The 24,483-nt window shown below is 37.4% G+C and overlaps 3 protein-coding genes across 4 annotated transcripts; all 3 read left to right on the plus strand.

The window, feature by feature from the left end:
- Window positions 1-409: 409 nt before the first annotated feature.
- On the plus strand, window positions 410-9,396 carry gdi2 (GDP dissociation inhibitor 2). The gene is made up of 11 exons (XM_081363558.1): window positions 410-671; window positions 4,826-4,933; window positions 5,016-5,115; window positions 5,376-5,510; window positions 6,087-6,285; window positions 6,387-6,518; window positions 6,662-6,761; window positions 6,844-7,015; window positions 7,699-7,843; window positions 7,952-8,006; window positions 8,090-9,396. The coding sequence occupies exons 1-11, from the start codon at window positions 627-629 to the stop codon at window positions 8,243-8,245; spliced, it is 1,347 nt and encodes a 448-aa protein (XP_081219684.1). The 5' UTR covers window positions 410-626; the 3' UTR covers window positions 8,246-9,396.
- Window positions 9,397-9,641: 245 nt separating this feature from the next.
- On the plus strand, window positions 9,642-12,050 carry asb13a.1 (ankyrin repeat and SOCS box containing 13a, tandem duplicate 1). Its single transcript, XM_081363119.1, has 6 exons — window positions 9,642-9,878; window positions 10,036-10,223; window positions 10,722-10,878; window positions 10,955-11,089; window positions 11,171-11,362; window positions 11,442-12,050. The coding sequence occupies exons 1-6, from the start codon at window positions 9,836-9,838 to the stop codon at window positions 11,567-11,569; spliced, it is 843 nt and encodes a 280-aa protein (XP_081219245.1). The 5' UTR covers window positions 9,642-9,835; the 3' UTR covers window positions 11,570-12,050.
- Window positions 12,051-12,072: 22 nt separating this feature from the next.
- On the plus strand, window positions 12,073-18,180 carry asb13a.2 (ankyrin repeat and SOCS box containing 13a, tandem duplicate 2). Of its 2 annotated transcripts, XM_081363118.1 has the most exons (7): window positions 12,073-12,117; window positions 12,204-12,261; window positions 12,664-12,851; window positions 12,957-13,113; window positions 13,937-14,071; window positions 14,269-14,460; window positions 16,776-18,180. In XM_081363118.1, exons 2-7 carry the CDS (start codon window positions 12,219-12,221, stop codon window positions 16,901-16,903), a joined length of 843 nt encoding a protein of 280 aa, XP_081219244.1. In that variant the 5' UTR covers window positions 12,073-12,117; window positions 12,204-12,218; the 3' UTR covers window positions 16,904-18,180. The 2 variants fall into 2 exon arrangements, with proteins under 2 accessions (XP_081219244.1, XP_081219243.1); XM_081363117.1 differs by having other exon boundaries at window positions 12,117-12,261.
- The last annotated feature ends 6,303 nt before the right edge of the window (window positions 18,181-24,483 follow it).

Consider the following 24,483-nt stretch of genomic DNA (forward strand, 5'->3'; position numbering starts at 1 on the left):
GACCTATCAAGTCATGTGGTATTTTAATTATTTATTTGTGCCTTTTCATATGACATGAAACCTATGAACTTGGCTTTACAGCTATTTGGTAGCCTTAATTTACACATTATGGTAACTTTTGTTTCATTTATAAATGAACGATTTCATGACTCACTCAAACGCCAAGTAGTCGTCACCTACTGGCGTAACGATATTTTTAATGAGTTTTCAACAAGGGAAGTTATAAAACATATACATCCATATTCGCATAATCTTATGCCTCTTATATTTTACTACAACAAGATATCGTGAATTTATTGTCTTAGCTTTATTAACATAAGTCAATAGAAAACAATCAAATGCCTGGTACAATTGAAATATATTTTACTTTACGTATGTGATATATTTTTGTGAACGTATCAAAAGATTCGAGTCACTGTGATGATCAGGGGCGCGCTTTCACTCTCGGTGATTGACAACACAGTCCACCAATCGCATCTCAGAACGCGTAAACTCGCACGCCCTGCCCACTTCAGCCACACCCTCTGTGAGTGACGTGACAGCGCACTTCTTTCATTTCCAGCTTTGCAAGATCTCCATTTTCTTCGCGCCGACGCATAGGAAAAGGGGATTAAAGACGAGGAAAAATGAATGAAGAATACGACGTTATCGTGTTGGGAACCGGGCTAACGGTATCAGAATATCATCTTATCCAAATACGCACGCTTACTTGATGTAAAGATGTGTAGAAAAGCAACAATCAGAGTCTGTTTCGATCTTGCTAGGCGTTGCTCTGAATGTACCGCTCACTTTAGGAGGCTAATTACTAACATGCTAAAATTAGCTTCATGCTAATCAGCAGCCAGTCTTGTTCTATCGGATATGCTAATTAGCTACACCGCTAATGTTAGCCTCGAGCTAAGAGACATTCATTAGAACTGTGCGTGATGTGCTTATCTGCTTCTATGCTAACTTTAGCATCAGTTATAGTTGTCCATTGGCGCTCGGTCAGAGCCGCGGCTAATGCTATCTCACAGGCCTCGGTTAACGTTACAAATTTGACGGTGGCTTGTGACTACACAAGAGTATTTTATATCACTTTTAATGTTATTTTATATCATGCAAATAACGCACCAAGATTCTTCTTGTGTTTTGTTATTTTAGTGTGATATTTGAGACCAGATAGCGTGCTTGTATTGAGGCTTTCATGTTTTGACAGTGCCAACAAGACAGCTTGCGCTGTGTCTAGCTAATAAATGATCACTAATTACTTATGTAGAGTGTTTTTATCATTCTTTTAAGGTAATAGAAAATAGTTTGCATGAAGTATTTTCCTCTACTTTTCAAAACGTAGCGTATGATGTTACCAATGGCTTCCTCAATGTTGAGGTGTTATTTTTTTACACGAGGTTGACTTCATGGTTTATTTTAAGGGTTGAGGGTTATTTCATATTTTCCTTCGAAATGAAATGACAGAATAAACCGAGTTTGGGATTACTTATTGAGTCAATAATGGTCAGTAAACAACCACACCCTCAAGTCAAACAGAAAACTCTTATTGCATATTCAATTACAACGCTTTAAAGGCCTGTTTATTCTTCAGGAAGTTATTTTATGCTTATAACACAGACGACATGATGCATGCTTATGATAAAACAGATCTGCTACGCTATTAGCTGCAAAATTACACTATTCATAGTATACATTGTTGTAAACAATTATCTAGATATTGTTCATCAGGGGGAAAACTCAGGATGAAAATGATTGTTTGGTGGGACTGTACCTGAATATTTTGCTTCCTTTTGGTTTAAGCAAGATCAAGTAAACCGTTTTGTTTATTTCGCTTCTTAAAGTCACCATGAAATAAAAATTGACAATTTCTATATGATTTAGCCATACAGTTCACACAATTTGTTTATTCCTGTGCCTTTGTATTCATGAATCAAAATAACGTTCCCTCACAGTGACATCTCTTTTCTAATGATGTTTTTGGTGCAACAACCTGTCACTCACATGAGATCACTGCAATACCAAACCACAACAATCCAATTAATTCCCTATAAACTAATTCAAGTCCCACCATACATTTTTTTTCTTGTTCGATAAGCCATGTCAATTTAATATACGTCACAATGGGCAATAAAGGGGCATCTTCTGTTTCATGCCTTCAGTTAATTTTGTAGTCTCATTAAGTTTGTATTGATTTTGAACTGTGATCCATCCATACTAATCCTGCCAGACTCAAGTGTGCACAAAAAAAAGATTTATTGATTGTGGATATTGAATATGCACATTTTATTGGTTTGGATTCGTGTAATGAGTTTAAAGTGGTTCCCCTAAAACAGGAAATATAGGAAGTGAACAGAGGACGTTTTTGTTCAGAGGTGCTTTAGGCTATCAGTAAAGCAACAGATAGGCGTTGGTTTGCTTTGTAGAGGAACTGAGACTGACCTCGTATGTTTAAGTTCTGCAAATCAGACACGGATGGTAAGCTGAGGGTGCATGTGAGCGATAAAAAAGCAACAATGCTCCCGTCTCGGATGTTTTATAAGGAATTCCTCTCAGTTCCTGTGGCTACAGTCTCTGAGCACAGTACAGCTCTGGTATTACATGGCTTATTGCATAATCCATTTAGCCTGAGCAGGCCGGTGTAGTGGCTGGAAGTTAGGAGCGTTGATGCTTAAACCGCTCCGAGATTTAATAGAACAAATGTCACAAGGTTCTTGTCCATTTTATCGCATGCAATAATAGGAATTCTTATACCGGCGTCTTATTGTAATAGTAGATTTATAGTAAAACACTTGTTACATTTTGTCACTGTTTTCTTCTCTTGTTATTGGCAGCTATACTGTCTCATATTGTGTAGACACATCTTTCTCTGCTAAATCAATTGTGATGAATCATCTACAGTGGATTTACTGGCAAAGGCGGCAAACAAAAGGGACATCAATTACTGGATGATTGAGTTTGCTTTTGCAGGAATAGTGGGAGAAGTGTTTAACTGGAGCGTGATGATTTTTAAAATGATAACAGCGTTATCTAAAGCCAGAATGCTGGATCCCAGCAGGTGTTCAACGCCATGAAAGAGGGATGCAATAAAAATGTTATGAGGGTTTCTTAGGGCCTTTCATGTGACTGCAGCCTGATTCTTTAGTAAGGAGAAGGTGTTCACTCATGCGGCTGAACCGTACACTTTACAGTGGATGTTAACATTTAACCCTTACTGCTGCTTAAAGTCATTTTGTTTTAAGATTTTCCTTTTTAAATGACTCATCCCTTGAGCTGAGAGCAGTTGAGTCATGGACATTGATTTTGTGGGCATGAGAAACTGCCTTTTGTGTTAAACAGCATTTTTGATACCCTCCAAGACCAAAAAAAAGCTGAAAAGCAAGCCTTTTTTAACAACTATCTTGGCGTGCACTGACCGGGTGATGTCCGAAGACATATTTGCTAGTTAGGGTTTGTGTCAGGCATGCATTTTACTTCATAGAGCAAGGGGTTTGTGAATTAAAAATGATGTAAACATTACATAAACGTTTTCTGCATCTAGTAGTATAATGCCATCATGTATTCAACTACTTTGATTAGCTAGGTCCTATTGTGTGTAGCCCATCCTAACCTGTCTTAGCAGCCTGATGCAGAGCAACCGTTGTCTAGGTATTTGCTTGCATATTTGTAACGCTAAGACCTTGGCTCGGATAGGTCTCTCATGCAACATCAGGACATTTGAAGTCAAATTATTTGTAGCTCGTAATGAAGAAAACAATGTTATTGCTTGCCAGAAAATGAGTTACTGTTGTTAATCGTCTTGAGAGTACATGTCATTGTCAACTGTCATTCATTGGCCTGCGTTGCGGGTAAAGTCCACACCATCACATGATCCGTTGGTTCGCTGCTTCTAAATGGCCTTTGGGAGAAAAATGTTTTAGCATATCTTAAACCTCCATGTTTGTCATCTTTCTATAATATTTCTCTATACAAAGCTCTATGTGATGTGCGTTGTTAAGATGTTGTGAACAGTGTTATTATTGATAACTTTTTACGGAACTTGAAATAAAGCTGAAATAAAAAATATTAGATGAAGGACCTAAATGAGAATTAAAAATGTAGTCTTGACAACTAACTAAAATAATTTAAAGTTGACTTACTAAAATTACTTGAACTAAAACTGGAAAAACTAAACAAATAGAAATATATAAAAAGTATGTAACATTCAAAAGTACATAAAACTTCTAAAATTTAAATCAAATGAAATGAAAAATAAAAGCTAATTAAATTTTTTTATAAATATTGTAATAATATAAACATAATACCAAAATAGCAACCCTTAAATGGGTAGATGTTTATCCTGTTGTAAATAGCTCAAATCTTATTTGTTGGGAGTGTTCACTGGGAGCTGCTCAGTTTATTTCTACACTTCTGTGTAATTTATACTGCTGTAACTAGGTTAAGTTGTTTTTGCAAACGTGTTCTACAGTTTATGTTGAGTAAAGCTGTCTGTTCCAGTTGTGGAATTCTTGTAAAGCTTAGGTTCCTCTGTTGTCCCTTTCACCTACTCCACACTGCCACTGAAAAGAAGTAAAGGCTTGTTTTAAAGGCATGTCTACTGGATGTTGACCTGCTTGGATTGGTTCTGTAAAACAAATAATGCACGCTTTGTCTAAGAAAGATGGATAGTAATTTATGTTTTTATTTAATATGGAGATACAGCCTGCTTCAAAACCACTAGAATACTGCTATTCATTATATTAGGAAAACCATGACTACATTTTGAAATGCCTGGGGTCATTGTGGTGTCATGTCTGAGATGTGTTGTACTGAAGCTGCATTCATGCGTTTCCTCTAGGAATGCATCCTGTCCGGGATCATGTCCGTGAAGGGGAAGAAGGTGCTGCACATGGACAGGAACTCCTACTATGGAGGGGATAGTGCCTCCATCACCCCTCTGGAGGATGTAAGTCGCCGTTTGACCTCTGAACCCACAGCTCTTTTCTATATCTCCACAGATGCTAACATTTCTCTTGGTTTGCTCGCAGTTGTACAAGCGTTTCAGCCTTCCTGGCAGCCCACCTGAGTCCATGGGAAAGGGCCGTGACTGGAACGTGGACCTCATTCCCAAGTTTCTAATGGCCAACGGTAAGAAGCAACAACAACATCCCACTCTAAATTTACGCTTCACTTCTTGGAATCTGTAATCTCGGCCAAATACACAGCACGTTCTGGATCGCTCTGCACCAGGCGCTGCTGGATCCCTCGGCCACACTTATCCTGTTGCTTAGCAGTTTTCTGTCTCTCTTGAAATACCTCAAGAATACAAAACATCAATGAATGGAAAGAAGTCAGCATTGCCGTTTTGATCAGTTTGTTTGCCATTTGTGTCTTTTTTGCATTCATAGGTCAGCTGGTGCGTATGCTGCTGATCACACAGGTGACACGTTACCTAGACTTCAAAGTGATTGAGGGCAGCTTTGTCTACAAAAAGGGCAGCATCTATAAAGTGCCCTCCACTGAGACTGAAGCTCTGGCATCGAGTAAGTGACATTTGTACGGTTCTGATAATCTAATGCTAAGAACAAATAAGATTTAAGGCCCAATACTTTGCAAATGCAGCAGAGATTTTTCTTCTGGGTTTTCTTCTTTTTTCCTGTTTGACTGCCAAAAGGATCCCATTTAAACTGGTGATTTTAAGCCAGCTCTTGCCATTTTTGTATTCAATGTTCATCCGATGGTCAGTGAACAGGCTGTGGGCGGCCCATGGTCCTGCCGTCTGAGGCAGAGACTATAGCCAACTGGGCTGGAGTGTTTTATTATCTGAACCAAACCACCGTGGCCTGAATGGATGACATGGTGTTAATATAAGTGCAAGAGGAATTGCAGTGAAGTGCAGATTTTGGGTGTCTCGCCCTACTTCCCTTTTAATTAATTTTAAACCATGATGTAATTGTAGGGTGTATAACAATTCTGTAGTTCCTCTTAAATTTTTGCAAAACTGAGAGATGCTAGCATGTTTTTCATCCACCCAAACATAGTGTGTGCTGTCATGGAGCTGATGGAGAAATGTTTATTTTTTTATATAAAAATATTTTAACACGTATTAATTCTCTCAGGCCTCATGGGGCTTTTCGAGAAAAGGCGATTCAGGAAGTTCCTCGTGTTCGTTGCCAACTTCGATGAAAACGACCCAAAGACCTTGGAGGGAGTTGACCCTAAAAAGACCACCATGCGAGATGTGTACAAAAAGTTCGACCTCGGACAGGATGTTGTCGACTTCACCGGCCACGCTCTCGCACTCTACCGCACAGACGAGTGAGTCAAAAACTCATCTTTCTTTTTGCCGAAAGTTCACTTACAACACTGTTTGTCCCTTGAAGTTAAAGCTGTGGTGTTTGTGCTTCCTATCTGTCCAGCTACCTGGATCAGCCCTGCATGGAGACGATAAACAGGATCAAGTTGTACAGTGAGTCTTTGGCGAGGTATGGAAAGAGTCCATATCTGTACCCTCTCTATGGCCTGGGAGAGCTGCCCCAAGGCTTCGCCAGGTGAGTTTCTCCAACTACTTATTCTACCACTGATATTTTCACTAATTTTCATTAATAGATTCACAGCATTGTAAATGTGTCTGTGTGTAGTGTGCTTAGATTACTCTGTACGTGCACTAGTAGTTTATTTTTGTCACTCACAGATTAAGTGCCATTTATGGAGGAACCTACATGCTGAACAAACCCATTGAGGAAATTGTTGTAGAGAACGGCAAAGTGGTGGGCGTCAAATCCGAGGGAGAGGTGAGTCTGTTGCAAGTTGTGTGATATCTTATTTATCTTTAAAATGTTCTATGACTTAATGTTGTTTGTTTTTCACGGTCAGATCGCTCGCTGCAAGCAGCTGATTTGCGACCCCAGCTATGTCATGGACCGAGTCAACAAGGTGGGTCAGGTGATGCGGGTCATCTGCATCATGAACCACCCAATCAAGAACACCAGCGACGCTAACTCCTGCCAGATCATCATCCCTCAGAACCAGGTCAACAGGAAGCACGGTTAGTCTGACAGGAAGCCTCAATTTCTGTATTTTTCAAAGCAATTTTATTTCCACAATTAAAAAAAGATTCTGGTGTGAACGGTTTTTTAGTTTAAAAGTGACATTTATTAAGATATTACCGAATTTAAAATGATGGCATGCAGCGTTCAAAAATGTGTTAAGTAAAAATGTATTTTTTTCCAATTAATTAAAAAAACAAGAAACAAAGAATGAAGTAAGTGCATTTATAAAAGGCCTAATGCACTTTTTCTTAAAATAAATGAATTGACATAAAAAATTCATAGTAAAGACATTTTATACACTTCTATTTCAAATAAATGTTATAATTTTTCTATTCATAAAAGCATCCTGAAAAAAGTTTCAAAGTTCCCACAAAAATATTACTCAGCACAACTGTTTTCAACATTAATAATAAGAAATGTTTCTTAAGCAACAAATCGGCACATTAGAATGATTTTTGCAGGATCATGTGATTTGAAGACTGGAGTAATGATGCTGATAATTCTGCTTTGTCAGCATATGAATCAATTACATTTTAACATATATTTGAAATTGACAAGTTATTTTAAATTGTACTAATAAATTTACTGTTTTTGATCAAATGGCGTCTTGGTGAGAATAAAAATGACTGACTTCAAACATTAAACAATAAATTATTGTACATTTAAATTCTTCTTTTAGATATCTATGTGTGCATGATCTCTTACGCACACAACGTGGCAGCCCAGGGTAAATACGTAGCCATCGTCAGCACCACTGTGGAGACCAACGACCCTGAGAAAGAGATCAAACCAGCCCTGGACCTTTTGGAACCAGTTGAGCAGAAGTACGTTTGCATGAGTCTGCGTGCGCTCGCTGACATCTAAAGCTTACTTTTGATGTAAAAGCAATCAGATAAAAAATAATAATTTTGCTGTATGTGATCTTTTTGCAGATTTGTGAGCATTAGTGATCAGTATGCACCAACTGACTTGGGATCTGACAGCCAGGTAAGTGTTTACATTGTGCTCACTTTATATACGAAGAGTGATTACAGTACTTTGAAGATACATTTGTATTTATCTGCACCCAGGTCTTCATCTCTCGCTCCTACGATGCTACGACTCACTTCGAGACGACCTGTGACGATATCAAAGACATCTACAAGCGAATGACGGGCACAGAGTTTGACTTTGCTGAAATGGAGCGCAAGAAGAATGACATCTTCGGTGACGCTGCTGACCAGTAAACTAGCTCCAGCTGCTCTTGAATATCAGATATTCAGATGATCATTATCTTAATGTTAAAAAAAAAAGAAAAGAAAAAAATGGCAACCAAATTGGGCGAGCTGGCTATACAACTGTATGTTTTGCCCATAATGGAATTTCATGTAAACTGTTATACAAATTTAGCGTTTTTGGGGGGAGAAGGGGGGGAAGGTTCTGCCAGTCTGCTTTTTATAATCAGGAAGCAAGATCCATTTTGCACTGATTGTTTATCAATGCCCTGTATTTAGATTCCATCATGTGATCTTTATCAACCTGCTTAGACATGGGATATGAAAAGTCCAAAGATGCCAAATTAACAGATGTATTCAAGTGATGAAGAAATGCATATTTTTAAAATGTATTGGTGTTGGCTGTAAAGAAGATAACCTTAAAGCAGAGGGGGGACTGGGTTTGCAAAATTGCGAATTGATCTGTTTCGAGTTTGGTCCGGTTTAACAGCACGTTTTTACTTTTAAAAGAAGCTATTTACTTCTGAGATAACTTCCAGGGATTATTCATTATTCTATTTTCCTACAAATTACAACTGGTGCTTATATTAGTATCCTGAGTTGGCTATATTTCTCCAATTTCCTGTGTTTACAGATCGAAGGGAAGTATCAAGCACACAAAGTTTAGATAATCTTTTATGTAATCCGTGTCCAACCACACAGTATTCGTTTTGCAATATGCTCATGTGATTTGACATAACTGACCCCCCATTAGCTGTAAATTGTGCTACTTGTTGGAAGGCCCGGGTTTTCTTTCAGCTTTGCCTTGCATCTCTTTTCTGATGGGTTATCCGTGATTCTAAGGCCACTACACGGAGGTTATCACACATCAGCAGGAAAAGCTGCTTAACTGTAAGTCTGGAATCTGCTTGTCTAGTGTGTGTTAGGGAGCTCTCCTTCTCCCTCACTTCAGAGCAGAGAGAGGAGCAGTGCCAGTGTCTGCTGAGTTCTTCTCAACGGCTCTGACATGTTAGCAAGGACCAAAATGTCTATGGCAGTATTGACATGACCGGGGCCCTGTGCAAAATGTCACCAATGTTTTAAAAAAACAAACAAATGCTCAACGGATGGGGCTCAAATGATTTCTGTACTGCGAAGTAAAAATGTTAACTTGTGGAAAACTGACTGTGTGTTTTTATTGTTACCAAATACATCATGAAGCAAAATACCTAATATCACTCCAAAATCCATTATATTCATTAATAGTTTTATTTTTTATAAAAATTAATGGTAAAAAACATTTCAAAAAGCATGCGAAGAATAATGATATAAAATGTAAGGGTTTTTGTGAGCCTTTTTAATTAATATTAAAGACATTGCAGAAGAGGTCAAAAAGTATTACCTTATATCGAGTTAATGCTATTTTATGGGACGGAGTGAGTGGTAACGGTGGCGGAACTACATCTCCCAGCATTATTTGCCGTATTCGATGCGTAGTGTCGCAAATCATAATAAACCACAGATGCGGCTTCTCTAAATATAGCTCAAGTTTTACCTTGTCAGCGTGTTGTTCGCCTGCTTTATAAATAATATTTGTTGAATTTCAGGTAAGTTTATGCAATTATGGAAATTACCGCTGCCAGATCAACGTTCTATGGTGACATCGGTGAGTATGTGTCGTATAATATTGCGTCTGACACATAACTTAGTCCTTGTCCTTGTAATTGCTTACATTTTTTTGTAATAGAGTGTGAAATTATATTTACTATAAGATCTATTGACACACCTAAGGTAAAATAAATGACAACGAAGTGCATGTCTAGGTCACTGGGCTGACCGTACGCCGGTACATGAGGCTGCGTCTCTGGGTCGAGCTCTGCAGTTAAAGCAGCTGATAGAAGCAGGAGCATTAGTTAATATCGTAACTGTGGATAACTTCACACCTCTGCACGATGCTTGCATCCAAGCCCATCCAAACTGTGTTCAAATACTGCTGGAGGCAGGAGCTCAGGTGGGTTGAGCTCCAATTTCCAGAAAACGATACAGCTGTGTGTTTGTTTAAATTGTATTTATTAATTAAAATGGCACCAATGTTTTAAAAACAAATGCTCGACGGATGGGGCTCAAATGGTTTCGGTACTGCGAAATAAACATGTTAACTTGTGGAAAATTAACTGTTTTGTTTTTATTTTTTACCAAACAGTCAGCTAGAAAACACCTAATATCACTCCAACATTTATTTATATTCACTAACTTTTTATAGATTAACCACAGGTGTATTTTAATGAGCGCATGTATATCCGGGCATGCCCTTATTTGGAAAAACGATTCATAAACAATTACACAATAAGCTTCCTTATTTATTTATTTATTTATCTATTTGAATTCTAAAAATGCTAAAGTTTTCTTTTACTGATAGGCTTACATTTATAGGAATTAAAATTAACTTTTAAAATAATTATAAAAAAGTGTAGCATTTAGCCACATAAAAGCATGTGTGTGTGTGTAGGTGGATGTGCGCACCATCCATGGAAGTACTCCTCTCTGTCACGCCTGCGCTGCTGGCAGCATAGAAAGTGTCAAGATACTGGTAGATCACGGAGCGTCTGTCAACCCTTCCCTCACCGCCCTCACGGCTTCCCCCCTCCATGAGGCCTGTATTCGAGGTCAGGAGGAGGATTGCTTTGTGTTTAGACTTGTGTGTTTTGTCATGATGGTTACGGAGAGTGTATCTCTGTGCAGGTAACCCAGACTGTGTGAAGCTTATGATAGCTAAGGGAGCACTGCTGGAGGCCTTTGACATTTATTTTGGGACGCCATTACATGCTGCCTGTGCTAAAGCTCACTTCGACTGTGCCCTACTGTTGCTCAATGCAGGTGAGGCTCTTTTTTATTGGTTTATTTTATTTTGCACAATTTTAGATCATTCAGCATGGTTATTTTTTCAAACTCTTAAAGGTGCAAAGGTGAATGCCACCAAGTTCCATGAGACGGCACTGCATCATGCGGCGAGAGCCGAGAGAGAGGACCTGGTGGAGCTGCTGGTGGAGTTCGGTGGAGATGTCAACATAAGCGATAACATTGGTCACAAACCTAGAGACTACACAAAACACGAATCTCCTGCTAATCTCTGTCTGCTGCACTATGAGAGTATGTAACAATCTGCATAGACATTATATGACTGTTGTTATATCATATTGTTAATCTGCTGTTCTCTGTGTTTCTGCAGGTAACCCTCTGTCTCTGCAGCAGCTGTGCCGTATCGTCTTGAGGACTGTGTTGGGCACCAGAGCTCTAGAGCTGGTCACCAAACTGGACATTTCACAGCGCATCATTGATTACCTCACTTATAAATAATAAATATATTCCCCAGAGACCCATTTTATTAAAAAAAAAAGCCTATAATGGACTGTTGTTTGAAAAGTCTTAAGTTCGTGAATTGAGTGACGCATTTAACTTTATGTGTGTGTGTGTGTGTGTGTGTGTGTGTGTGTGTGTGTGTGTGTGTGTGTGTGTGTGTGTATGTGTGTCTAAGTCTAATTGTGTTAATAATGATGAATGTGCTACATTGCCTTGAAATATTTTGAAATGTAAATGTACTATTAATATAGTCATATTGCCTTCGATTATCAACCAGGGCCCCTGAAAGTGGATCCCATTAAAACCTTTAGCTATTCATTTCTGTCTAATAAGCATTGTTAATGTTCTTAATTATTGTAAAGTGTTATCTGGTATGCCGTGCCCCTTGGTCTGTAAAGGTTAAAAACTCATGTTCTAATGAACAGACATTGATACATTTGTGTGCAAATACTTTTGTGGGCCCTCTACATTTACACTGAACTACAACTCCCAGCATTCACAGTAAAACGTCACAGCAAGTGCCAAAACAGAACAGACCACGTGATGTATGTGCCGCATTTCTAAACAGCATGATTCCTGCTTTAATTTGATGACTAGCGAACTGTTAAGTTTAAATTTTACTGTCCACCAGTGTACTAAAGCAGAGATGGAAGTGGAGACAGCACGACCATATTTTTTCGGTGACATCGGTAAGTCCACAAGGAAAGCGTGTATGCCGCAATGTCCATACAGCCTGTCGTCCTGTTGACAATTATTATATTTATTTTACACCGTAGTGTTATTCTTGAGATATATATATATATATATATATATATATATATATATATATATATATATATATATATATATATATTAGTAAGAATTTAAGGAATGAATATCTTGATTATTGAGCCATGTCACACCAGTTCACCTGTCATGTTTTTTCTCCATATGACCAACATATTAATGCTTAATATTTAAGTTTTAGCACATAAACTGAAATTAGTACCATATCAATATATCATCCATCAATAGAATATGAGAGTTGAAGAGATCTGTTGAGTGACTTGACTCGTAACAGCTTTATTTGATACATGTGTGTGGATCTATAGGTTTCTGGGCAGAGAGGACAGAGGTTCATAAGGCTGCGTATCAGGGTCAGGTGTCAGTGCTGCAGAGTTTGATTCAGAGTGGAGCTTCAGTGAATATTGTGGCTGTGGACTCCATCACTCCCCTCCATGAGGCAGCTGCACGAGGACAGACCCAGTGTGTGAGATTGCTGCTGGATGCAGGGGCTCAGGTACCAGGCACACACATACAGTTCTTATTGAAGGCCTGGGAGACAAACAGGTGTATTGTAAGTACTGCCATCTGAAAGGTTCCTCTGTCTGGGGTTGTGTTGCAGGTTGATGCAAGGAACGTGGATGGTAGCACTCCTTTATGTGATGCTTGCTCTATCGGGAACTTCGAGTGTGTGATGCTTCTTTTGGAGTATGGAGCAAAAATCAACCCCACCCTTACCTCACGTACCACCTCCCCTCTACATGAGGCCTGCATGGGAGGTTTGGTGTGAATTGTAGTGTATTTAAAGTTTATTTCATTTCATTTATATTTTATTTTAAAGTGTATAGTTCTGACTATCAAAAACATTTTTATATTAGATTTTGACTTTTTTTCTGTAGTATTACTGCAGAATCTGTCAGGTAATTTCACAAATTCATAGAGTAAGTCGATATTATTATTATTATTTTTTTTTTTTTACATTTTTAACTTTAAATTGTATTTTATTGACCTTATATATAATCTCTGTAGTATTACAGAATGTGTAAAGTCATTTTAAACACTACCTGTCAAACGTTTGGAATAATTTGTACTTTTAATGTTTTTGAAAGTCTCATGTTAGAATGATTTCTGAAGGATAGCTTTGCCATCAGAGAAATAAATGACATTTAAAAAATATTTTAAAATATAAATACAATATAAACAACAGTTGTTTTAAAATCTAAAAATATTTCACAACCTTACTGTTTTTACTATATTTTTGATCAAATAAATACAGCCTTGGTATTAAGAGACTTTAAAACGTGAATTATTCCAGCATTATTGTGATGTTTTTGATGATATATATATATATATATATATATATATATATATATATATATATATCATCAAAATAATGCCCTCATATATATTATATAATATATATGATTTGCTTATATATAATTTGATATATTATATTGACCTTTTACTATTTATGTAGTATCAAAGAATCATTAAGATAATTTTATACATTCACAGAGGAAGAATTGTTTTGATAAACTAAACTTTCTTAGTGATATAATTGTCTATGCATCATATAACGTAAGAATATTCTGTATTTTGCAGGTAATGCAGATTGTGTGAGGTTAATGATTGCGAAAGGAGCCAGTCTGGAGGCTTATGACCTGTACTATGGTACTCCTCTACATGTGGCGTGTGCCAAGCAACACCTGGAGTGTGTCAAGGTGCTACTGAATGCAGGTAAAACCAGATCCCATGAGCTGTGAGACTGTGAAGAGCTCTGTCATGTGTGCAAACATTGAAGAATGTGCTACTATAGAAGGTAGTTTAAATCTGACATCACCAAAGTGAGGCTTTTCATGAACAGTGGTGTGGTGTGTTGAAATCTTTATGAAAAAAGTCAGAAGAGCCGTCCTGTATGATATGCCTGTGTGCAGGTGTGCGAGTGAACGCCGCTAGGCTACACAAGACGCCTCTGCATCACGCCGCCAAGTCCAACAATGTGGACATGATTGAGCTGCTGGTGGAGTTCGGAGCCAACATTTATGCCAGAGACAAATATGATAGGAAGCCAGTCGACTACACAAGCCCAGATACGCCCTCAGCGCAGTGCCTTCAGCTTTATGAGAGTGAGTTCAAATCAAAACAGCTATTGTATGCTATTTTGAAGGTTCAGGTCTGTTGTGATTGGTTGACCACCTACAGCATGTGTCAGAAACGAAACACCCATTACCGTATCTGATTTTAAGCCCCTGAAGCTGTGATACAAACAGTAACAATGGCATCCTTGTTCATGGGCAGCCAATAAAGACCATACCCTGGCATTATGCAAATTTGTTGCAAACATACTTGGGTTCAAGCAGTAAGTAAGACTGGCAGTTCAGAATAGGTTCTTTCTTTTGGGAGACAATAACTCCATTTACCATTTAAATTGTCTCCATCTGGGAGACTATTTTAACTCCATTTGAAACTTCTGCAGACCTTTTACTTTCACAAACAGCTATATTACACATTACATGAAAGGTAATATCTGAAAAAGCATAATAGGGGCACTTCAAATTGCATTTTGAAATGGATTACATTTGTTGTAGGATATGTTATATGGTTTACATTCATTACTTTATAAGACAGGCTGACTGAATATACAGGATTGAAAAAAAAAAAGAATAAATATGGAAATAAAACTTAAAATGTATAAATTTACAAATAAAAAAACAAAATGTTTTGACATAAAATGTAATATTCTGCTCTATTCTGGTCACTATATATATGTTATTATATAGTAGATGTGATTTTTTTTTAAAGGCAAAATAAAACCAGTAGTGAAAGTGACCAGCAGATGGTGCTCATGGCTTAATATAAAAGCAAAAACTGCCTTTGTGTTGCATGAGGAATCAATTCAAAGTTTATTAGTTTGGTATGTTCACTATGCTTTCAATGATCTTTAAAATGTGCCTAAAAATAAAATCTGTTATGTTAATGTTAAGTGTTGTGGATCCAGTGATCCACTGCCAGGTCTGCTGCCTAGGTGCTGCTCAGGATGTTTTTGGTGTGTGATGTAAACAAATACATGAAGTTTATGATGATGAGATTAAAAGTTGGATTCTGGTGTTGGCCTGGAATCCATCATTAGTCTCATCCGCAAGGTTCATCCGCAACTCCGTCCATACACGACATGCCATTGCCCCTCTTCAGAATGTAAACCACATTAATGAGAATCCGTGGCCTAGGAGCATATAAATATTTTCCTGGCCACTTAGAGACTGAAATAAAAGAATTTGAGAATGCAAACATTCAGAAATGATATGACAGGAGGTCCTGATTTTGAATGTTATCAAGCAAGGTTTTATCTTCTAGAATGCTCTCTTTCATCTGTCTGTTTTTGTTTGGTTTCTATGGAGGGCAATGTCAACATACAGGGGATGTTATGTGGTTGTGAAAGGGTTGCCACCCAATATTATATTCACCCTAAAAGGGTCTATCATTATTTACTCACGCTCATGATGTTCGAAACCTTCTTCATGTGTAAATGAATGGTATTGCCAGAGCCCGTCTACAGAGAGCCTGGCCACTCCCTATTAAGTCCTATTGTACTGAATTTTGGTTGTAGTTCCACCAGAGTTCCACTGGGGGCAATCGCCCATGAGTGCAAAATGAATGGGAGTCTATGGAGCTGGACGGCTAAATTTGTCTCTTTCACCCGATTGCCGTTGAGAAATCTCAGATTTGATTGTAGGTTTTGCAAGTTCAACATGGGTTATAGGTCAAAAGTTGAATGAACGAGTACTTATGTCCTTTCGATTTCTTACAGGTTGAGTTGTTGTTGCCCATAACACGCTAGCATTCTGCTAATGAACGCTGATTGGTCAGTGAAGGACTGATTACGACCAGAGATACCACTTGATGGCATCGTGGCATCCGAAGCGGGACCAGAAACAAACAAAACAAAAACTCGTCTAGCACGTGTGTTTACCTGTGTCAGCTGTGTTGTCGATGCCTCGAGAGAAAAGAAAGTGCAGAGCGCGAACGCACCAGAGTGACTGAAGGATTGCCGTAAAGCAGTATCTCTGGTCGTACGATGTGTATGACGTCATTGACATTTTAAAAGACTTTTTAAAGCAAATAAGTGACTCTAAAAAATCTAACACCCAGCAATGTGTAATTTCTTTGCATCTCCTTTCGAATACAACATTCAAATTACTAGACAAAAAATGATATCCTGAGAAAAGTGGATTTTGAGGGGTATAGCGCCATAGACCTCCATTCATTCTGCACTCGTCCTGTGAGCACCCTCTTATGGAATCAGAGTGGAACTGCAACCAGTTCAGAAGCCGGAAGTTTACTGAGAGTGGAACTTCTCCCCTTATTAGACATTCTCTGGTATTGCGTTGAAATGTTATTGATGTAAGTGTTAAATGTTGCATTGCATTGTGTGTTTTTGCAGGTAACCCTCTTTCCCTGCAGCAGCTGAGCCGTATCACCCTGAGGACCGTCCTGGGCACCAAAGCTGTGGACGTGGTGACCAAACTGGATATTCCCAACCGTATTATCCGTTATCTCTTATACCAATGAGCTCCTTCCGTAGAGGTCCGCAGATGCAGTGGAAAGATGGACTTTTTACCTCAAATGTACAAAAACTTGAAACATTAAGAACTCTCCAACAACAAATATGAGTTATATCAGTACTGTCGAGCATTAAAGGTGAAGTGTGTAACCTGTCACTCACATGAGATCGACCAATAGCAAACCACAACCATCCAACGATCCAATCAAATCCCGATGGATAAATTCAAGGCCTGCTCTGCATTTTTTCTTGTTTGTGAAGCCATTTCACATCACAATAGGGAAGAAAAGTCTTACAATTATTCTTACAATTTTGTACGGTGCAACTATTGGCACATAAATGACACACTTCACCTTTAAAAGAATAGTTCACTCAAAAATAAAATTCTGTCATTATTAACTCGTTCCAAACCTGTATAACATAAAGAAATAAAGTCATTTTCTTTTCTTTTTTTCTTAATGTTTTTGTCCATACAATGAGAGTCAATGGGGCACAAAATAACCTTTGGTCCCTATTGACTTTCATTATATGGAGAGATAAAAACAAATTTTAAACAATATCTTTTTAGGGAGTAAATGATGACAGAATTTTCAGTTTTTGGTGGACTGTCCTTTTTAATGAACAGAAGCACAGCGGATTACAGTAAATACGGAGCACTTTATTATAGCACTTCTCATCACAACACTCTGGCCTTGGCTGTAAAATATGTTGTCTTATTGTGTGTGAGGTCAATTTAGGACTGATGTAAACCATTAAATGCATGCAAGATATTGCCATAGAGAAAGAGCGGGAGACGGAGACACAGAAAAAGAGGAAACACTTAATCTGGCAGCTGTCTACATTCAGGAACTCCTCTGGCCATTAAATGAAGTCCAGGGAAACAGCAGCATATTTAGTCACTATGCTTTGCTGGATTGCTGGATAGTAGCGTGTGAACATCCTCATGATCTTTTTAGAGATTCATAGGGGAACACAACGGCTTGAACAAAGTGTTCCTGCACAGGCCTGAGGGAAGCATGGGCATTCATATTATGACATGAGCAGCTTGAGTTATACCACCGCTCTGCCACATTCGTTGTCTGTGTTCCGTTATAGTGGCGCCACGCTGACACTGACAGAAACCAGTTTAAGTCGTGTTGTATTTTAGTACCGTTGTATTAGTACACCGAAAATTATATTTCAAATTCCCTCTAAAGGATTTGCTATAATCTGTATATATTCTTAATTGGTGTTCTTACAGGTCAGATTTTGTCTGAAGTGAGGAAAAGATATTAAAGAGAACATGAAACGACTTTTATTGAAGTGCCATAATGTAAAAAAAATGTAATTAATCAGAATATTCCATTAGGCTGGACTTGATATGATCCATCAGGATTTGAATGGATCATGAAATGTAATTTTTTTTAGTTATTAATTGTATTTTTCCTGAATTAGGATACCTCACAAAGAAATTAAATATATTTCAGAGGTAAAGTAATATTTTCATAGAAGCTTATTTTTGAAAGAAATTAATACTTCAATTCAGCAAGGATGCATTAAATTGATAAAAAGTGACAGTAAAGACATTTATAATGGTACAGAAGATATATATTTCAAATAAATGATGTTCTTTTGAACTTTCTATTCATCAGAGAATCCTGAAAACAAAAATATTAGGCAGCTCAACTGTTTTTGAACATTGATGATAATAGAAATGTTTCTTGAGCAGCAAACCAGCATATTAGAAGGATCATGTGACACTGAAGACTGAAGTGATGATGCTGAAAATTCACCTTTGCAATCAATTACATTTTAAAATATATTAATATAGAAACAATTATACAGTATGTCACAATATTACTGTTTTACTGTATTTTTTATTAAATAAATGCATCCTTCGTGAGCATAAGAGACTTCTTTCAAAAACATTAAATAAAATCTTACTGACCCAAACTTTTGAACAGTATTGCATGTATATAAAATATACACGAAAAAGACAGATTTCATGTTGTCACTATAAGAGAGAAAACTGTTATTAAGTTTCAATTTATCATTACCAAACAGTTTTATTTTTAGCCAAAGCGATTCGGTGATTTGTTCCATTGATTTCTCGCTCAGCTGCTCCTTCCCTTAATTCATTTAAAGGGTGTCAGGATTAGTTTTGTGAGTTTGACCCACAGTTCTCCCAAGTTCTCTTTATCCATCTGATCCCTTCACATCCCACGTTCCTCCTCCGGCCTCCTCTTATAAAGTACCGAATGTTCTATAAATAGCAGCCAGACCAGAAATAGATCAAGGTCCAAGCACTGAGTTCCTCTTCCCGAGCCCGTGAGCACTAGATCTGACCTGAAGCAGAGCGGGATGGAGGCACGGCAGGAATGTTGTTATTAGAGTGCTTACCCTTTTCTGATATTAAGCTTACAGAAACAGGACAGCTGCTATTAAAAGAATGCTGCTCTTTTTTCTTCTTATCCGACTCTCATCTTAAAACAGCCTTTAAAGGATTGTTGATTTATCTTCACCAGTCTTAATTGTTTGAAATTCATGGATGTCCTGTACTAGATAACCTAAATTTGGATATGCCAACGTTCCTTGGTTTTTTTTGATGGGTTATTCCACGACATGAATACACAAGCTTAAAATATTTGGTGCTATAAGGTTTTAATACTGTTGCTGGTTATTATTATTTAAGTTGTGAAGTAAATATTTACAGAAAGTTTTTTTTTATTACATCCTGTTGTCTTCCATCAAGATATTCAGTAATAAGCCATAAAACAATTATAATTCTTCCTCATTGAGAAAACAACAAACAAGGATATTGTTTTAATATCTTATAATTTCCCTCATGAATATCTATAATTACTTCACAGGCCTATTTATGAATTGCATATGCAGATAAATTGCTGCATGTACACTATACTGTTTGGGTTCGGGGATCATGTTTTGTTTTTGAAAGAAATTAATACTTTTATTAAGCGATATTGTATTAAATTGATCAAAAGTGACAGTAAAAAAAAAACATTTATAATGCTACAAAAGATTTCTATTTCAAATAAATGCTGTTCTTTTGAACTTTCTATTAATTTCTTTCCGAAATAACATAATCATTCTTCCTCATTAAGAAAACAACAGAACTGACAAGGATATTGTATTAATCATATTTTAACATCTAATTTTGGCTAAAAACTTCATGTTTTCACTTATTTCTCAGTTGCATTTCTCTTTATTGCAACAAGGGGGCTCTGCAGTTTTTATATATGAGCCATTAGTCTGTTTCTCTTTGTTTCTAGACAGTCTTGCTTCTTTGTGACTGAAAGTATGCTTCTTTCTGATTAAAAGCACCTGATCACACTCTGGTGAATGTCTCACTGACTATTGACCCCTGAGCATCCCATAATTGAAAGGAGACCGTTCATTAGTATTATGACTTCTGCTGGTTGCTGCTGTGCTACTGCATGTTGACACTGAACCTTGTCATTCAAGAAAAATAGCACATGCCTGATTACACAAGTGAGCAGCTTTTGTGCTGGAACAAAGGTCTGCTGTTCTGCCAGAGACTGGCTTCAGAAAGTTGTAAAAACAAACGTACTTGAAGAAAAAGATTGTAACCCAAAGTTGGAAGGAAGCAGATTCTGGTTCTGAGACGGTCCGCTTCTTGTCTTTAGTGTCTCCCAGGCACAAATCACCTCAGATCCACTCAGGAATTCCGTCTCAATGAGAAACAGATGTGTGTGTACGAAGCGCAGCCATGAAAGACAAGCTCAGCTGGAAAACTGTACGCTGCAGTCTTGCTTAAGACAAACTTATAGTTGTGATGCATCGTTTTGTGCCCGTGAAACATTTACATGATCTGGTGATGTTACTTACTATTCTATCACTGTATTTTATTATGAAAAACTACTCAGAATCTTCATATTGGAGTAAATCACATGTCATGTTTGTAGAAAGCCAAAGGGCTAGGACAGAAAAGGGCCTGAATCTTTTTTTATCTTGGTTGTCATGTAGCATGAAGTGACTTACAAGTCAGTAATTGCAGACACAGCCCGCCTGGAGCAACACGGGGTTAAGTACTTCACCTGGAGTTTGTCTTGCCCCTATCTAAAATCAAACTTTAACCACTAGGCCACTCGTCTGTTTTTAATGCACTGTCTACAGAACTGTTCAGAGTTGAGACAGTAGACAAGACTCATTCAAAGTCATTGTATACTGTATGTCTAGTCAGAAATATGTGTTTTGTTTTTTGTCCAGCTGAGAGTAGAAGCAGCGTAGGATAGACTACACATATACACGTCATCTGTCTTTGTTTCCCCTTCTCCCTCTAAATGATCGTACCATCTGTGCATGTGCATGTGATTTTCTTTTCTTTTCTTTTTTTAAAGGGACTCCCTATTGGATATTTAGGCAATACACAACTTAGAGGCCTCAGCAACTTTCTATATTAGCTCCTCTCTGTCACTATATATATATTATATAAAAACATATATATTAATTTTATTATTTAATTTTATTCATTAGCATTTCCATTCATTTCAGTGGCAGTTGCTTGGCTGATTTTAACGATAATATTGATTTCTAAAGCCATTCATTTTTTATTTTACCATTCATTTCAATGGCTGGTTTTATGGATTGTATACCACTGATTCACATTTTTAAAATGAACAACATATTGACTTGTAAAGACAATTATTTTATTTTATTATTTTATTTTATTTTAATGTTTTTTACCTCACATTTCAATGACTGGTTTTATGGATTGAACACCAGTGATTCACATATTACATTGAGCAATATTTTAACTTCTTAAGCCATTTTATTTAATTTGAATGTAATTTTTTTACCATTCATTTCAATGGCTAATTTTATGGATTGTGTACCAGTGATTCACATTTTAAAATGAACACTATATTTATTTATGAAGCCAATAATGAATTTTTCATATCCTTAATCAACTGATAGCCCCATATGATCTTTTTTTCTGATATGGTTATTTGACATCACACACGTTGGTTATAATGTGGCCAGTGCCTTTTGAAGAAAAATACTGTGGCTCCATAGCGTAAATCTGATTAAGCGTTTCCTCATGGCTTCAGGGGTCACAGCACATGTCATACTGAGAACAAAGGCCTCACATAGACACATGCATGATTTCTCTTTTGATCTTTCACTGAAAATGAATTACACTGGTTAAAATAATTTGAGGGCAGCAATCACCTGACTGCACATTCTTATTTGATCTAAATTAAATGTACTTCATTATAATATCATTCTTTGTGTGTTGCACACCAGTTGTTTTTCACTGTGTATAACTCGCTGGCTTTTGTCTGTGTTCTTGTTTTCTTTGTGGCCTAAATCTCAGTCTATCATTTTTGCATCAACCCTCAATTACAAGCTTGCTTTGTAGTCAACATATTTTGGGGGATTTCTTTTCTTGAGGCATGAAAAGGCAACGCAAGTACCATCTACAAAGGCATGCCTAACCACTTACATGTTTTACATTTAGTTCTCCATGCACGCAAGGTAAATTAGCACACATTCAAATGTAAACAAGGATTCAGGCTTTCTAAAAACATATGCAGTAATTTGAACTGCTTAAGTATGGATGCTTGAAGGCAAATGTTTGTGTGATGGCAGAGGAATGATAGCGGAGTCTATTAGCACTCTGATGCCACTGCAGAGCACAGCTATTTGGTTGCATAAGCAGTTTCGAGGTCATATTTGCCACAGGCTCCACTGTAGACTTTTTTATTGTGGATCGCATGCCGAAAGACAAAACAAGAACACTGTGTGCTCCAGGTAGCTTCTTCTCACTCCGCCAAACCGACTAGTCGTTTGGCCTCCGCAGTAATGACAAGGTGTGTCAGCAGGTTGAGTAGTTTTAAGGTTTGAGATTGCGTTCTCGCCCCAAGCCATGTCCTCCAGATCTGGCTTTTCGAGTTCACCCGTTCTTTTTTAGCAATAAATTGAGGCGGAGGTGAGACAAAGTGTTCAACAATATGTTTTTGCTACCTGTTACAAAATAAGTTCAAAAATTATTTTTGTTTGTTTGACATTTGGCGATAGTAGGCTATCATGTGATCAAAAACGAATGTGTTATAAATTACCTCTAAACTCTAAGAGGTGATTTAAGCAAATTTTTTTACATTTCTAAAGCACATATAACAGCTGATGCTGACAAAAAAAAGTGCTGTAAAAAAAAAAAAACATTTTAAAGTACATAGTACACAGCAATAGTGTGTTTTTCTTAATTTCAGTTTATTTTAATGGACAGTAAGTAGTAAGATAGCAATTCTGAACATAGCTGTAGTTTTTTTTTTTTTTCTTGGCCTACTGATTAGCAGAGTCATGCTAATCTGAATCAGGTGTTGTGCTGTCTATGTGGAAATGACACTTTGTAGACTTGTTGGCTGCTGCATCAGCGTACTGATGAAGTTTGGCATGAACACGGTACCAATTCATCTCAAGGTAAATATTACCAGACCCCCAGACATCACCCTATAAAGTTTTATGTTGTTGTGGAGATTTAAACAAATAATTAGAAAATAAATAAACCCTTTGGCATCCACAAGAAACTGTTTATGATTTAAAAATACAGTCAGAGATAGGGATAGAGAGAGCTATCTCTCAATGTTTGTATTATACTGGACTTCATGCATGCATGCCTGCCAAAACATGCACACCAACAAGTTGATTTAGCATAAACCAAATCGGCTTGAATCAATGTCGTGCTGTGTGCATGGCACAGGGTTGTTTAAAAGTTGGATTAGCACTGAGATAAGAGATTTCTATAAAACGCTGTTTGATGCCAAGCTGGCAAGAAATAAGTCCACCTGAGAAAGGCCATGCCGCGCTCTCAGTCTGGACTGCAGCACGCTTTTTATATATGATCTAATAGGCCAGCATGATAGTGTAGCAGAGTGTACATGTGCATGTATTTTAATGTTTATGTGCATAAGCCAATGCTGCACTTAATGTATTCAGAGATGGTAATTCCAGATTTCATTGCATCCATTCTTCTCCTCACAGCTCACCTTCTTTCTCTGGCTCAGTTTAAGTCAGCTAAATCAAACAATCAACTATGGGGTGAATAAAGCATTTTTGTCCTTTGGCTGCTTTATGAGTGTATGTCTGTGCTGTCCAGGTTTGTTAGACTCAGAAGGCACGTGTTTGCAGCGTATGCCTCTTATTTAAGTGCTGCATTCACATTAATGGAGTCATGAGTCATTTGTCTGTACTTTTGTTTGCATCGTGGGTCTTGGAATGGCTTTTAGTGCAATATTCAGTGCTCTTTTAAGGCTTTGTGGATCTGTTCTGTCTCAAAACTGACCCAGAGAGGACCTTACACCTCCCATACTTCATCTGTCCTCACCAATATAACAAATCCTGTATCAGTTTAACCTGTCTGCACTTTTGTACTGCTGAAGTTTTTGTTTTATTGTTTGGCTTTGAATCATTAGTTGTGATGCACTATACACTATGCACTCATGCTATGCATTGTGTACTCAACTGTGTAGTGTATGAATTCTATAAGGTTATTTGACCATTCCAGCCCCTCCCTTTCTGCTTTGTAATTAAGCTATGACAGTAATTTTTTTCATAATTAAGTGTATCA

This window comes from Scardinius erythrophthalmus (assembly GCF_964197995.2).
Source record: "Scardinius erythrophthalmus genome assembly, chromosome: 4".
Classification (NCBI taxonomy): domain Eukaryota; kingdom Metazoa; phylum Chordata; class Actinopteri; order Cypriniformes; family Leuciscidae; genus Scardinius; species Scardinius erythrophthalmus.